General features: G+C 28.9%; 1 protein-coding gene and 1 long non-coding RNA gene across 7 annotated transcripts in view; one reads left to right on the top strand and one right to left on the bottom strand.

Moving 5' to 3' along the window:
* The window catches only part of Cpes (Ceramide phosphoethanolamine synthase), a 96,691-nt gene that overhangs the window by 16,658 nt on the left and 62,230 nt on the right, over positions 1-17,803 (bottom strand). For 4 of the 6 annotated variants that reach the window (XM_016056966.5, XM_016056967.5, XM_016056963.5 and 1 more), the window contains one exon: positions 1,851-2,144. In XM_016056966.5, coding sequence (XP_015912452.2) covers positions 1,851-2,120 — 270 coding nt within the window. In that variant the 5' untranslated portion in view covers positions 2,121-2,144. Of the gene's footprint in view, positions 1-1,850; positions 2,145-4,458; positions 4,739-6,236; positions 6,392-17,803 lie in introns of those variants that run through there. The other 2 variants (XM_016056962.5, XM_016056964.5) reach the window with 2 other exon arrangements.
* LOC147803161 (uncharacterized) lies at positions 13,993-15,729 on the top strand. The gene is made up of 2 exons (XR_015429809.1): positions 13,993-14,115; positions 15,530-15,729. It is a non-coding gene; the product is annotated as an uncharacterized LOC147803161 (long non-coding RNA).

Raw genomic sequence — 17,803 nt, 5'->3', positions numbered from 1 at the left:
CACAGAGGCATTGTGTACGTTGACGGGCAGGAGAAGGATTTGCACCAATCAGATTCGAAAAATTTTCTGCACTCGAACTTAGTTTCTTTATTTTACCAACGTTAAAAGTAGTTCCAAGAAATAGTTTCAAACTACTGTTTTTTTCTTTCTTTTTTGTATCGCACTACTCTCTAAATTACTTCTTTTAAAAAGTAGAGCACTGCATTACTAACTAGGGAAAAAGTAGCGACTACAGTAGTTTCGCTGCTTGTAGCGCGCGCAACTTCCGACCACTGCATTGGAGCATTTTTTTAAAAATATTAAAAAATTGTCCCACGAACGCTTTACATTTCTCCATGTTGAAGTTTTGTGCTATTAACAGAATAAGAGTAGACAGCGCCAACTTGTCCTAAACGTCATGAGTAACTGTTGCAAACTCCCAGCAGTTATGAAAATAGCATATATTATTTGCAAAAAAAAAGAGAGATTTAGCATGACGCCTTTCGAAAAACAACCTTAAGTGAACCTACTCTAAAAAGACTGAACATAATTTTTCACCAAATAATACCATCTAGCGTTGTTTACCGAACTATAAGAAATTTATAGCTCACTGTCACTAAAATTTATATTTCCTTGATAATAACTTACATATTAAATCAATCATTTCGTTTTTTTCTTCTAATTCTTTTTCTCTTTATTTTCTGTTTTTTCTTCTTCAGCAAACAAAATAAAAATAACAGCTAACCTTGTATATCTTTTCACACCTATTACCGAACGACTCACTGTTTCCTGAAACCATTCATATCTTTATTATTCAATTCACCATTATTTATTTTTTGTTCCATCACCTTTTTTTCCTTTACCAGCATGTCGATAGGTTAGGGGGAAGCAGATTTATATTTAGCAATCATACACATTTTGTTTACAGATGAAGTTCAATCAATCCCATTTGTCAAAACTTTTAAAGTGAGGCTGACAAAAGGAAGATTAATTCAAGTCCTGACACCATTCTTTCATTGCCTTGTGACATCACGTTTCATTTCGTAATAATGGGACACCAGCAAGTGTCGTAGTGTGGGTATCTCGATTATGACATGTTGTTGAAACGCGGCATTTGTTTACGTTAGCGACTGTTCTTTCCACTCTATTTCCAGTAAGTCAAGCTGTAAAGTGACACATTCTGAATTTTTTCACAAGGATTCTTTCGCAAAGATTTCAATACACTATATCTACACAGACATGAATCCGTGAGGTACATAAACAAACTAATTATGCATCGAAGTTGCTTGTATTTAATTAACTTAAAAATCTGTGTTTTATTAACATATCGTTTATTAACATTCTAACTTAAGTAGAGAAACTTAGCTCAACTTTAATACGTCATTTTGCTTATAAAGATTAGCCGGCGCTGACGTCATGGGTCATGTTGAAGTATCAGCAGCCCACAACTCAACTCTATCATAGTTGTGTATTTTGATTTAGATATGTTGATATTCGAATTTCGTTAGGCTTCCAAAATTATTTTAAATATCGTAATTAAAGCGTTTTCCTTTTATAAAATTCCTTAGTATTTATTTCGAATCTTTTAACAGGTCACGTGTCTGAGTATGGGAGGTCTTCTTGAAGTGCAAGTACCTACTTGGAAAAAAATAACAATGTTTAAATTAATGTTTCATTTTTTTTTATCAACAAAAAATTAATTTTAATGAGAAAAAAAAGAAAATTTAATTTGATCGATAGAATTTAAAAATTTAATTTTTCTCAACGCTGATTTTAGTTCCTAGGACTGAAGAGTGGCACTCATGTATGACGTCATAAATTCGGCTCCCCGAAGAAGGAGGAAATCATTATAACCTCTAAAAAAAGCTTACTTCGTTGAAAATATGAGCTGCTGGAGTATGAATGTAATTATTGACAGGGTCCATCATCATGAGTTTAACGGAGAGTCCCGCAAAAGGAGAGAAGAGTTCTGGAACAGTGGCAGGAGTTGTGGGGACAGCAGGGGTGGTCTCACTCAGGACATGGTGAGATATAGTGCGTGTATTTACAAGATAAAAGAGAGCTATGTCCATCCATAGGAAATAGAGAAGAAGAGCACCTATAACGATCACAGTCGCCTTGTTTTCGTAAAGGGAAGCCATTCTGGTTTTGCCAAATCGTTTAGTCTGCAATACAATATTTAAAAAAATTATGTTTCATAAGTTCACATTTGTTATCTTGGATCAAATCACAAGTTTTGTATAGATTTTCAGATTCCTCGAAAAACAGAAAATAAAAAAAAAAGTATATAGAGAGCAGAAGAAAAAAAAATGCTTCACTTAATTAATTTCGATCTTAAAGGCTTGAAGGGAGTTGTCTGATTTATCAGCCCTAAGCGTAGGGGGATCCCAAATGTTGCAAATAATTCTTTTTTCATTTTTCCTTAAGAAATGTCTAATAGAGATATGAGTAAACAATAATTTATATAAATATAAGTTCAGATTTACAAATATTACACAATTTATTTGTTATAATTTAAAACAAATTCGTAACTAAACATGTAAATTTAGTTTAAAATAACAGTCTTGTTCGAAAAAACTACTCACCAAAATATCAACTCTCTGTTGATCAGATCATCTCCTGCTTCTAATTTTTATCGCTTGCTTTTATTTTTTTAATTCATCTATTTATGTGTATAGTTTATTTTATTCATGCTTTAGCTAGCCCGTTATTTTTTAATATTTTTACTTTGATTCACGCTTTTGCTAGCCCGATAATTTTTAATATTTTTAGACTTAATAGTCCTCAAAATAAGGGGAGAGGAGACATCGTGTTTTGAGGGTCAATGAGAGAAGTGATCAAAATAGTTTAGGCAGAAGAGAGATCAAAAGTTTAATCGAAAGTTAAATTTCCCTTCGCCATATTTTCGGCACTAATAAAGTGAATCAAAATATTTCGGACACAGAACTTGTTTATCTAAAGGCAATGTAAAAAAAATTGCATGTAAAGAAAAAGTATTTAAAAAAAGTGTTTTGAATAGAAATAATTTTTTAATAATTATTACTTCTTGTTACAAAATTAACTAACGGTCAAAAACAGTTTGAATTATAAGATATACTAGTTTTTACACCAATTTAATCCATGTTACTTAAATGCCATAATCCGAAATTTGAAGGAAATTAGTCAAACAATTCTTGAGAAATAAATTATTTAATAAAAATAAATTCAAAAAAAAAAAAAAACTATTGGCACTATATTATCTGATTAATACTTTGAGGGCCCAATGAATGACTCCGTACTAAATCCGTGGGGGGTATATTCATTCAGAGAAAATAGGTTTTGTGTCTGATATCGTATCTTAAAATATCGCCAGCACAAATTAATTAACATATTTAAGGTTAAGATTGTGCCCCAGTACGTGAATATTCGGTCATCAAAACATTAAAATGTTCACCTTTTTTCTTCGTATTTTTCGTAGTACATAATAGGGGATTACATATAGGACATAATACAAAGATCATCAACAATTAGTTGCAATTATGTTGTTACTATTTTTTTTTTTTTACCTTTTGCAATTGAATTATTGCAAATTTTTCAAGATTATCTTTAAAATTTGTCGACCTAATAATATTTCCTACAAAAAACAATATTTAATTTTTTTTAAATTAATTTAATAATAACTAAAATCACTGTAGAACAAAAAAAATTAAGCAAATTATTTGAATGGTTCTCAAGAAATAAAAATCGCTTCAGCAATTTAGAGATTAACAATTAGAATTTTTTTTTCGGGGGGGGGGGATGGTTTTCTTTTCACTAAATCTATAAAAAGAAAAAAAAAGAAATATTTTAAAAATCCCGTCAATGAAGAAACTCTTCTTTATTTTTCGATGAAAACATCAATAAATAAATAAAAATTTAAAATGCAGTAAAAAAAAAAATAATACAAATAAAAAATTTGTCAAAAACTTTCCATATATTAATAATATTATGGTGATAAATATTATGGTATAATTATTATGAATATTATGGTAAAAATGTGGTAAAAACGTCAATTTTTTACCACATTTTGGTAATAATAATTAATATGATGGTAAAAATGTCAAAATATTTTACTGTTAAAAAAAGTATGCGAATAAATGTTAAAATTTTCGTATATTTCTGAAATAATTTGTAATTTTAAAAAATTATTTAAAGAAAAATGGAAATAAAGTAACAGTATATAAAAAATAATTGCAAAAAAAAAAAAAAAAAAAACAGCATGTGTAATAACAGGATGAAAAATAAAATATTTCAATACGCGTATTCAAAAAAAATTCTGAAATTCGTCGCTTAAAAAAATGGCTTTAAAAAATTTTAATTAAACAGCGCAAGAAACAACAGCAGAAAAACAGTATGCGAAATAAGTAGCATCAATAAAAAAGAAATTGAAATAACAGAATAGAAAAAATAATTAACATAATCGTTTCACTCGCCGAATTAAAAAAATTTAATATTCTTTACCTCAGAGTATTTATAACTTTCGTAAAAATGCTGAGAGAGAGTGGGCAAAAGTTTTAATAAAATCCAGCGAAATATCTTCATTGATACATAAGCCACCACTTATTATTTTTTTTATTACCAGATTGCCACTACTAACACCAATATTTCAGGATTTTAGACGATAGATTTACATTCCTTAGATCTACAAAAAAATAATTAATTGATTTTATTAAACAGTTCAACAATTACGTACTAGCTCTATTTATGAATTTATTATAATCAACAATTAAACACAACTCATCAAAGGTATTAATGTTTTTTAAATTGTAAACAATGAATATCACGTTACTAAACAAAATGGAAAATAATAAAAAGTTCAAGGTCAGTAATACTGTTATTCCGATAAGATTTTGTTAAAAACAATCGATTGTATCAGTAACTGATTAGTTCGCAAAAATTTGTAAAGCATCTTTAAAGATCTTAAAACAAGTTTTATTGTTTTCTCATTTCAGGTAATAAAAAGACAACAATTTAAAGGGCGCCAATAAATTAAATATGTAAGGTAATATCCTATCGTGTTGTAGTATTAATCAAGACTTCAAAATAATAAAATTTACTCTTCATCGCATCCTTTTACAACTTTTTTTTTTTTGGTAGAAAAAAAAAATCCATACCTCTATAAATCACAGGTAATAAGTTTTCTTAGCGGGTAATAAACTGTGACCTTTTAAGTTAAGTATTAATGTGACATGAAAATTAGGCGAAAAGTCGTATTTTAAAATGATCACTTCTCTGAAACAATTCGGCCATTTTTGTTCATTTTACTTTACACAGTTTTAAATGGTGTAAAAATTTGTATACCTTACAATTCAATTTTTTTCGATCATTATCATATAAAATAATAAATACTTGTTATAAAACTTTTTCACATTGAATTATTTTTGAATAAACGAACAAAAAAATTTTGATTCACTTCATTTCGTACAAATTCAATTGATTCTTTTGATTCAATTTCGTACAAATTCAACTGATTCTTTTGATTCAATTTCGTACAAAAAATTTTTTGATTCACTTCAGAACTTGCCGAGAAATGACTAAATACGCAAAAAGTGAAATTAACATTAAGGGGCCCAAACCTTTGACCGCTATCCTGACTAAACTAATCCTTCCTATTTCAATGATTAAAAATTCAAATCAGTCGAAGGAAAGATATTAATTCAGAAACAAAACAAAAAAAGGTTTTTATGTCTGATTTCGTAATTAAGATTGGCACTTAGAGCATGAAAATTCAGTCACTGGTACAAAAGTCAAGCTATTCAGGGGGTTGCATCTTTTTTTCCCCTCACTGTAATGCTATTATTATGAATGTATGAAAAACTAATCATTAGAGTAAAAGTTATAGCTAGAGCGATTTTGTTTTATTCTCATACCTGTTTTGCACACTTTACAATAGCTTTTAATAATAAATATAAAGAACCGTGATTAAGAGATTGTCTAGGGCTGCTAAAAAACAGCTCAATCCCAGAGTTCATTCATGCTGATGAAATTTTAAAATAGGAACAATTTGAAGTATTCTATATTATAACAATACAACACACATTTATTATAATTGAAATTATGTGTATATTTAATGTTACATAATAGTATCTATGCAATAAATATTTTAAAAGACAAAAAAATTTCAGGGTGCAGCAGCAAATTTAAAAATACAGCGAATATGTTTCGCCTCACCAAAAGCCGCAAAAACAAGTCTTAAGTCCAGTAAATTTCTAAAAGTTCTAGAGAAAAGAAAAACTAACCTTTGAGGCATGGGGGAAACTTGGCAGAGGGGAGTATACAGGCGCATAATTAACATTTCGAAGTTTTAACCAGCCTGCCATTCTGCAGTTTTCTAAAGAAACAAGTGTTGTCCGAATTTTCAGCCACATATTCATTGTTCAAAGGTTAACTCGGGATGAAACGATAACGAAATTTGAAATCCAGATAGTAAACACGGTCAGTTAGTAACATATTGACTTCGCTCTCTGTTTTTGAAGAAATGATTTCTGAGTAGAAATACTCAGGATTAAAAGTGCTCCATGAAAACTAAAGTTACTTTTAATTCGTTAACTGCTGGAAAATAATTTTATTTAAATCCAGCTACTGAATTGAATACTTAATTGAAATAGGGGTGGAAAAATCAATTTCTGAGATAGTTTCGTGGGAATTTCTCATGATTTATTTTCAATGGATATGATATGAAAAATCCCTGCAACAAAAATGTAATAAATTGGAAAATAGTGTTATTTAATTTTCGGTCTAGCAAAAGTGTAGTTTCTATACTATTACGATTTATTTAAATACAAATAAACTCTTAACTTAAAAAAAAAAGGATAATAATAATTAGCGCTTAGTTATGGAAACACAATAAAGGAATGAAACACGAAAATTAGTAAAAGAAAGTTCACGATTTTTTTTTTTTAAAGACCAATTCAAGAGAAATATAAACACACAATAACAGTGATAATTATTATTATTTATTTTGTCTGTTTGAGAATTGGTCTTTACTTCTAGAAAAAGTAATCTTTTTCTTAATAACGTGAAGTGCTTCTTACTCACAGTTTTCAAGGGAAAAAATTATTTTATAATAGTTTTACCAAAAAAAGGTGCATTGATTTTAAAGGAACACTAACATGGTAAAATTCACACTACACTTTTACATTTACGGTAACATTTCACGGTACAACAGTAAATATTCATTGCCGTCTAAACCCCCTTGTAAATTGAAAATAATCAGATCTATTAAAAAAAATTATAAATTAAAAATTATAACATGTAAGCATACAAGTTCTAAATACCTATATTGTGAAAATATAAACATGGGTGAAATTTGAATAGAATGAAAAATGTCGCGATCCTTATGCCTAGTAGTATTTAGTTTGTGTTTTGTTACAATGAAATGGCAACGGTCTAATCATCCCTGAGAATGATCCAAAGCTATTCTTATACCCAAACAAAAATAAGCAATACTAATTGGATGGGACAGGTCTAAAATTGCCCGAAATAAGCTTATATAATATTTTAATAACCCCTAAATCTAGGGGTGAAATTTCTCAACACTCCATTTGCGATCAAATATGTAAGGCTGGCCAGTAAGATTCCTTTTTTAAAATGTTGATAGGTTGATTACGATTTTTATAAAATTCAACAATTTATTGAAAAAATTAGAAAATGATATGCAGTTATAAAAAAATTGCATCAGTTTTCCTCATCGAACTTTTCAATTCAAACTAGAAGCATAGAAAACCATCGTCGGAAACGCCTTCGTTCGCTGCTAAGTGTTGTTGTACAAGATGGATTGGGCTTGGTGGTCAGTCTTTTTTTTCTTTGTTTCTTGTACCTATAATATTACTTTCCAATGGCATTTCTGACTAAAATTTCAATTCCGAATTGTGGTGTCCCCTACTTCCTTTTAAAGATTGTCCCAATAATCCTGGCACACCCTATATAAGCACTTAGATTGTTGTGCCTCAGTAAATGTTTTGATACCAAGTGACAGTATTTTTAGTCTTTTAAAACAAACAATTCTGAGACACTCGATTATCACCTCAGAAACCACGTTTGGAGTTTTAAGTTTCTGCATTCTACTATAGTTTAGGTTACCAAAAATTTTTTCATACTTCATCTTTTAAGATTTAAAAAATGGTTCATATTTTTCATGAATGTTAAATTGTGTATAGTAAAGATTTTAGCCCTGGTAGTATCTTTAAAACTGAAACTTCACGGCATGCCTTATTCTATTCACAAGATTTATGGACATTGGATATCCTTTATGCAAATTGATAAAGTTTATCAAAATCAAATGTATTTTTTAATGGCACACTAAGTTCTAAGCATACATTAGTGAACAATGAATAGATACAATTCGCCAAACAACAAATTTGTTAAAGTTAAATGCACTTTATTCTGGTGCACTGAATTCTATATTCTAAACACGAATTAGTGAACAATGAATATGAGGATACAATTTTTCCAACAACAAGTTTGTCAAAAGTATTTTATTCTGGCACACTAGGATCTATGTTCTAAGCACGCATTAGTAAACAATGTATATATAGAATTTGTTAAACAACAGATTTGCCGTAATGTCAATCTGCACTTCATTCTAGTGTACTGAGTTCTATGCTCTAAACATACATTAATGAGCATTGAACAACCAAATTGTGGATAAAATTTGCCAATTGTACTTAAGTCTGATGCATTAAATTCTATGTTCTAAACAAACATATATTAGTGAACAATGAATATGTAGACATAATTTGTCAAACAACAAACTTGGCGAAGTCAAATGACTTTATTTTGGCACTTTGAATTCTAAGTTCTAACCGTACTTTAAAGAACTATGAATATGCATATGCCATGTCAAACAATAAATTTGTCAAAATTAAATATACTTTCTAAACATCGATTAGTGAACTATGAATATATAATTAAAGTTTGTCAAACAACAGATATGTCTTAAAAGCAGATTTGTCGCAAAGGCAATTATACTTTATTGTGGTGCATTGAGTTCCATGTTCCAAACATATATACATTAGTGAGCAAAAAATATGATAAAAAAGTAATTTAGTGCTAAAACAAACAAAAATATTATTAAAACAAAGTACTACTAACTTTGAAAATACGAAAACAGAATTCTAAAAAAGTAGTGCACATAAAAAGAAAACAGACGGCGAAGGAGCTTTAAAAAAATAACAGAAATAGCTATAATAATTTACGTTGGAAACAATGACACAATGCACAGCATATTTTTAACATCTACGCATAAAGTGTTCTGTTTTTAAAAAAAAACTGTAAAGCGCTTAGAACAATACAATGAATAATTCATAACAATAACACTTTTATAACCAAATGTTTATTTTTGTATATTTTGCTCAAATAAAGCAACAAACCGTGCCGAAATGCATACATTTGTAAAATTACACAAATGCATATTAACTTGAGTTAGAATGGATATAAAAAGTAAACAATTACAAGCGAATAATAAATTTTCAAAACAAAACTTATCTCTCACGGCAGATGATCATTGGAATATTTTATTTTATTTTTTGCTTATTAGTAACTGTGTTTATATACAAACAAAAACAACTGTTGACAACGAAATTAGAATTGATATATAATTTTTAGATGCTGACTGGCATGTTTTTACCAGATTCTTTATCGTTGAACAACAGTTCTGGAAATAACTGTTATTCTCATTGCAATAAATATTTGAGGTAAAATTTTATCGAACGTCGTCATATTGTTGCGACGGCAAAAATAAAAAAAGAAAATTGCATATTTCATTGGCAAATCAGATGTATCAGTAAAGCTGATATATCAGCCGAATTTGATAATTATTACTTTACCTTTGAGTTGTATTGATTTTATATGTTATCGCTAAAGTGTAGAAATCAGTTAGCTATTCTATTAATTATCCAGCAAATGTTGAGATTAACTAGGATCATTCGTTACAATTTATAAAATTTATTTCTTAAATTACCTAAGTAATCTGCAAACTACCTAGATCAGAGGTTCCCAATCAAAAAACGGCTAGTTATTCTACAGATAATCCAGCTAATGTTGAGATTAACTAGGATGATTCGTTACAGTTTATAAAATTTATTTCTTAAATTACCTAAGTAATCTGCAAACTACCTAGATCAGCGGTTTCCAGTCAGAAAACAGCTAGTTTACAGATTATCCAGCTAATGCGGAGATTAACTAGGATGATCCGTTACAGTTTATAAAATTTATTTCTTAAATTATCTAAGTAATCTGGAAACTACCTAGATCAGCGGTTCCCAGTCAGAAAACAGCTAGTTATTCTACAGATAATCCAGCTAATGTGGAGATTAACTAGGACGATCCGTTACAGTTTATAAAATTTATTTCTTAAATTATCTAAGTAATCTGCAAACTACCTAGATCAGCGGTTCCCAGACAGAAAACAACTAGTTATTCTACAGATAATCCAGCTAATGTGGAGATTAACTAGGATGATCCGTTAGAGTTTATAAAATTTATTTCTTAAATTATCTAAGTAATCTGCAAACTACCTAGATCAGCGGTTCCCAGTCAGAAAACAACTAGTTATTCTACAGATAATCCAGCTAATGTGGAGATTAACTAGGATGATCCGTTAGAGTTTATAAAATTTATTTCTTAAATTATCTTAGTAATCTGCAAACTACCTAGATCAGCGGTTCCCAGTCAGAAAACAGCTAGTTATTCTACAGATTATCCAGCCAATGTGGAGATTAACTAGGATGATCCGTTACAGTTTATAAAATTTATTTCTTAAATTATCTAAGTAATTTGCAAACTACCTAGATCAGCGGTTCCCAGTCAGAAAACAGCTAGTTATTCTACAGATTATCCAGCTAATGCGGAGATTAACTAGGATGATCCGTTACAGTTTGTAATATATTCCGTTAAAATAAAAACGAAAAAAAATGAAAATAGACATTGTTGAATTGGGATTGTTGCATCTGCATTGTTGAATTGGGTTTCTATTATTCGATGCGAAATACTAAGCCAATTTTTAATAAATGCATATCTTTTCCATAATTCATTTATTATGTTGTTATTTGTAAAAAAAAAAAAATTTTTTTAATTTTCTTTATAATTAAATAATTTCACAAAACAATGGAAACATTAAATAAATAATGGATTATTAATTGGATATAACTTTAATTATAGGTTTCAAATATCACAACTGGTCAAAAAAAAAAAAATTCTAACTCTCAAAAGTTCTAATTCTTAGTTGAACATGCGTAGACCTTAACTCAAAATTGGGTCAGCTGTTTAACTAGTTATAAAATATGTTCTTTCCAGATCGCTATTGCAAATTAAATGACTGCCCATTAATATAGTTAAATAAGAGAACAGTTTATGAACCAATTATGCACATAAAATAATTTTTCATTGCATCGTGTAATTTAGTTAACAAAAACTAGCGGTTATCGGAATCATAGCGGTCTGAACAGGCGAAGAGAGCTGCGATCAGAAAAGAACTGAGGTTTTGGCAAACCAAAACGAAGAGGGGGATAATAGAATTAAAAAAAAAAAAAACTGTAAAACATTTTTTAAAAAAATTGGGAATTAATTAAAACTGAAAAAAAAAAGCAGTGAGCTCAGGTATCGAAGCGATCTGAAAGTAGTTGTGCCAGTAGTTTGACAGGCACCAATGATAATACAATTAATTGACTTCGATGACTACGATGTAGTTGATTTCGATGCTCTACTGAGAACCGTGTCAGTACGATCAGTGCTCAGCGCGATTTGAAGAGTCTGAATCCAATGAGATTTGATGTTTGCTTTAAGTACAAACACGCAACTAAATTGAGATAGGTTAATGGGTAGTATATTCACTTCAAAAGACAATTACTTTTAATCCCAAAAACACATATACATCAGAATAAATAATTACATTATAATACAGCTTAAAAAACATTAAATAAAGATCATAAATCTGACGTATGGTCTAATAATATTATAAGATAATAAATAAATAAATTTAATTAACCTAATATAAATTAGGCTCTAAATGATCGGATTTACAAGGAAAAAGACGATATTTCTCAGACACGAAAACGCACTTTCCCTGAAAAAACGCTGTTTTCGACGGTTTTCAGTTTTTTTGACCCTCAACATTGGAGGGGAGGAGATTTAGTCTTCACAATTGGGTATAATACAGCCTACGTCACAGGTTGTGTTGTTCCTACTAAATTTAACCCATGAACGGCATTTTCTGCGAGCCTAACTTCAAGCCACAAATAAACAAACGAAGTGTTCGATCGTTTAAATAGCTGCTCGCCAGATTTTATTGCATTATAAAGAAAAGTTATTGAAACTAAATACAACTAAATAAACAACAACAACTAAAACAAATAACAACAACTACTAATAACAATAACTTAATAAACCACAACTAAATTCCATTCGTTTAGCATTGCGTCATATGTTGTTCCTACTAAATCGAAGTAGTTGTGTTTTTTTCATATTATACCCAATTCTGAAAAATATGGTCCCGATAGTTTAGACAAGATTAAGTTTAATGTCGTGCAATAAAAAAATCCATGTAATGAGCGAAAAAAAAATTACAATTGAGATTTTTACATATTTCGCTACCTTGTACAATATACTACAAAATGAAAAAAAAAGGCGATTTTTTAAGAAAAAATCATTTTACTGAAATTATATATTTTCGTTGATAGTATTAGCTAAAGCCCTGCATACTTAGATAAAGCTGCGCCAATCTTTTTCTTGGCGACTTTTGTGCTGGTTTTGATTTTAATTGGCTGCCGCTGATCACATGGGTAAACTGCCGACATTTTGTTGACTGGCTTGACAGGCGAAGATCTGTTATTTTTATTTTTGCTTTTCTTTTAACTTTTAGTGTTTCATACTTTTAAATTTATAATGACATTTTGATGATTCAAATAAAACAAATTTAGGCTTCAAATTTGTAAGAATCGTCGACAATAGATGGCGCTGCGAGATACGAAAAAACTTAAGAAAAGAAAAGAAGCTGAGTGTTCTCTAGCTTGGTGTGAGAAGACTGGAATGTTTTATGATGGAGCGTGAAGTTTCATCGATTATGCGATTATTTTCTATATACTTCATGTTTGTGCCGTGGCATAAGTATGCATCTAAATAAAATCGTTTATGCCAAGAAAGGTTTATGGTGAAATCATTTCACATTGAAAAATCTGAAAAAGAACCTGCGAAATATTACTGGCGCAGCCGCCGAAGATGATGCAGAACCAAAAACCAGGTGAGAGCTCACTTTATATTTGTAAATGTATGCTCCCATAAATAAGTAATTATAATTATTTGGGCGAAAATTATACAAAATGGAAATTAAATGTTTGTGTTCCGACATGGAACATTAATTTAGTTTACTCGTCAGAGTACGAACACGCCAGTGTTCTAAAGTGAATTCTTTTACTCGCCAGAGTACGTAGATAGCATATTTCTAAAAAGAATTTGGTTGTTCTTGTTGTTTTGATTTTCGTCCCAAATAATTGAAAATTTTATTTCATTATATTGAATTTATTGTGGTTTTTAAGTTCTGTTTTGGAAATTGTTGGAAGCACGCCAGTGCATAACGTATAGCGTGGTATCGTAATTGAAAATTTTATTTGATAAAATTGAATTTATTGTGGTTTTTAAATTCTGTTTGGGAAATTATTGGAAGCAGCATAAAATATAATGTTGCAATCGTATTTCGAAAAATAAAGAATGCTGAATGATCTATTATTTATATCAAATAAGATTTATTAAACCAAAAAAAAAAAAAAGCATAGGTTGTATCAAATAACGGAATATAATTTGGCGTCAACCAACCTTGGAAGTCTCATTCTAAAGGCCATATCACACTTAAAGAAATTCGTCCAACTCAACCTTCAACTCAACCTCAACTTCAACTTTTCGTCCAACTTCGTCCGAAAACATAGGTGTGCTATACTTATCCGAGTTGGATCAACTATTGCTCAACTCTTTCAGATCTCCTCGAAAAAGTTGATTCAACTTCACAATTCAACCAATCAGGTGGCAGCAACCGCATGGGATTATGGGATAGCACAAGTCAAAACAATATGGCGGCGAAGTTTATGTGAAAAAGCAGCGAATCTAATTTGTTATATATTAATTCAGGTGAGTTTTTAATTGAGTATTGATTTTAAAGTTATTTTATAAGAAGTATAAATCTGTTTCTATCCATTAAAGAAGTTTATGTTATAAATGTGTTATGTTTTTAACCGTGAATTAAAAGCATGATTTTTTACGCCAAATTCGCCAATCTGAAGTAAATTTTGCAAATACATAAAAGTAGTTTTGTTTTATATTTTGACATTACTTTAAATGATAAACAAGTGTTATGAATTGCATTTAATCTTTTTCGTACGTATCTGTATATTTATTAGTATTCGCCGAATTCAAATATAGTTTTTTTTTTTTTTGTACAATTACTTTGCTCTTTCTATAGTTCCGATAACATTATACCAGCAATTATTCTACAGTTGGTACTGAATTCAGCGATTTTGAATATTTTTTTACAAAGGAAAAAATTGCGTTATAAAAAGTAAACTTACTCATACCTAAACAATATGCTGACAGAATTAATTTCTTTGTATTATTTTATTTTTAAACTGTATATTTGTCAGTATTCGCGGAATAAAAATTTGTTTTTTTCCAATTACTTTGCACTTTCTATTGACAAGTGGGCCCACCTTGAAAAAACCCACTTGGGACGCTAAGTGGGTTTTATTAAAAAAAATGTTTTTATTGAAACTTATTGATTCACATTTAATCTTATGTAATTTATTGTGCAGCATAAGTTTGTCAAATAGATCTGCATGCTTTATATGATTAAGTTTTTAATATTTATAAAGTTGAAGAAACTTGTATCTGTAATTTTGTATTACTATTAAAAACTTAAAGAGGGTTTTTTCAAAAAGTAATATTTAATGAAATTAGATTAGATGGAAATTTAAATAACATAGACTGTAAGGATCAATTTTTCAAATGCAGTTGCATTCTTTATATTATTAATAAGCAGGTTTTGAATAAATTATGAAGGAAGTTGAAAATATTTTTTTACCCATTAAAGCACCTAACAGGTTTTTTCAATGTAATTTTTTTAATAAAAAAGTATTAACACACGTTTAACTTTAAATATACTAATATGTAGGTACTTTTTATATCTGCTTTTTTCATAGTTTAATAGATTAGTTTATTTTTTGAAATTAAAGATAAAGTTAAAATTATTTATCTAAAAAAGAAGTCTTCTTCTTAAGGTTAAATATTTGAAAAAATGGGACAAGTAACTGATACTCCTTGTAATTATACATAATTTTAATTTCACTTTCTATTAATCTTATTATAAAAACATGGAAAACCATTAAAAATTTATTTCAGTTTTTACTGATAATAAAAAACTTACTCATACCATAACAATATGCTGACAGAATTAATTGGTTGGTAATTTTTAATGACTGTTCCTTATTGTCTGTTGCCTTAAATACATTTGCTTCACCTTTCTTAATAAAGTTTTTTACTTGTATTGCAGCAAAGATGAGTCAAAATTTTGAACAAGCTCCTGTTGGAGAAACTTTTAAATGGAGCATCGAAATGGAGAGCACATTTATTGAACTCTTGAAGAAAAAAGAGAACATTTGGAATGTAACATCCCACCACCACAGGAAATATCATTTAAGAGCTCATAAAAAATTAATCGAAACTGCTTTTGGAATAAATTGTTCACTTTTATCAGTTCTTGTTTTTCCTAATTTTTGAATAGTTTGTGTTTATTCATGTTGAACCTTTAACAAAATAGTGCCGTTTAATAGCTTTCTTTTTTTTAAAATTCAGTTTCACATAAACTTTTAATTTTCAACAAATAGCACAATTTTTTTCAAATTAGAGTATTTCACTAAACATATATAATAATACTTATCGAACTCTTAAAAAACTATTTTAATAATTTTTCAAGAACTTAAAGTCAACATTAAAAAAATTAATTGCATTAATTTGGTGCAAAAAATTATCAAACTCCTAAATTTTGTTATAACTGCTTATTTTTACTCTTATATTAGATTTTGTTTTCTCCGTTGTAAAATATACATAGTAAATGTAAGTTGCAAAAAGCTATATTATGTTATTAAATATATGAAAAACTTAAAGGTAATTTATTTGAATAATTTAAAATAAGTACTATATGACTAAAGGTAAAGAATAATCTAAAAATATATTTATTAACTAAAGATAAATATCCATTGCTACTTATGTGTTTAATTTCTGATAATAAGTGAAATTAATACAGCATGCAACGAATATATTTATAACAAAATGGTGATTTTTTTTTCCTAATTTACTTTTCCAATATTAAAACTAATTATATATTTTTAACTTCTATGTCAAAGATTGCACAAATGAAAACAAACAGTTCTCTCAATAAATTTTCCTAACAGCCTAATCTCTGTCTTCGTAAGCGTCATGCTTTACTCCAAAGTGTCCTTCTCTTATCTTTTTTTTTTCTTTACCAAACTGTAAATGATCAAACTTGAAATTGCTGAGGAAGGATCCATTGCCGTCGATTAAATTAAATTTAATTACCACACGCGCTGAGTCTTTCGATGAAAATTTTTATCCGTCTATGTATAAAGCGCTAAATCGCCTAAAAAGAAAGAAATCACTCGTTTATCAATGATCAACTCTTTTCAACCGCATGGCAACCATAGTTCAACTGTTTCAGGTAGTAGTTGAACAGAAAGTTGAAGTTGAGGTTGAGTTGAAGGTTGAGTTGGACGAATTTCCTTAAGTGTGATATGGCCTTAAAACGATTGTTTTGGTTCTTTTATTTTTGTATAAAATGTTTTTTTTTTATTTCTGAAAGAAGAGGCAAGTGACTTTTAATAAGAAAAAAATACAAAACTGAGTTTGTTTTATTCTATTTGATTATTTTGATATTGAATTGTATCATTGTTGAATTTTTTTTATACATATGATATATTTTGTTTTCGTACATTTTAAAGAGAAATTTATACGAAAGTTATTTATAAATTTCTTATCGCATTTAATGATTTAAAATATTCAGTTAAAGTTTTCATTCTCACGTAGAATTTGATTTTTGTTCTAAGAATAATTATTTTGGTTAAAATAATTTTTATGTTTTGAATTTGTGAACTTGTAGGAAAGTATATATTATATCTAGTGTAAACAAAGTATTGATTTAAAATGTTCATAGGTGTTAAGGTTTATTATATAAGGTTTATTATATAACAAATCGATAACTGAATATTACAAAGTATTCTCAGTATTTTGAGGTTGTTAATTTCGTTTTGAGGTTGTCAAAAATAGACATTTTCTATAGATTTGTGAACGATGTTCATTTATGTGTTTTCTTTTAAGAAATTATTGGAATATTAATTAGGAAGTAGTCAATTTTTTCCGTTAATTTTTTTTATGATTGAGAATTATTAAATTTAAGCCATGGCATTTTTGGGAAAGGGTAAGAAGGAGGATTTGTTAACGTTGGCCACCGAATTAGAAATTGATGTGGAGCCAAGTATGAAAATTATAACACTAAAAAACAAAATAACACAAAGTGACACATATGATGAAGCGTTTGCCAGAGAAATGTTTTTCTCAATTGTGGAAGAGAGGAAAAGGAAGGAAGAAATTGAGGAACAGCGAAGGAAGGAAGAAATTGAGGAACAGCGAAGGAAGGAAGAAATTGAGGAACAGCGAAGGAAGGAAGAAATTGAGGAACAGCGAAGGAAAGACGAAATCGAAGCTCAGGAGAAAAGAGAACAAATGGAATTTGAGTTGAAAAAACTTGAAA

The sequence above is a fragment of the Parasteatoda tepidariorum genome, chromosome 10 (genome assembly GCF_982258835.1).
Source record: "Parasteatoda tepidariorum strain Cologne lab strain chromosome 10, Ptep-v5.0, whole genome shotgun sequence".
NCBI lineage: Eukaryota > Metazoa > Arthropoda > Arachnida > Araneae > Theridiidae > Parasteatoda > Parasteatoda tepidariorum.
The sequence above is the reverse complement of the archived record's forward strand: the minus strand, read 5'-3'. Positions and strand labels throughout refer to the sequence as shown.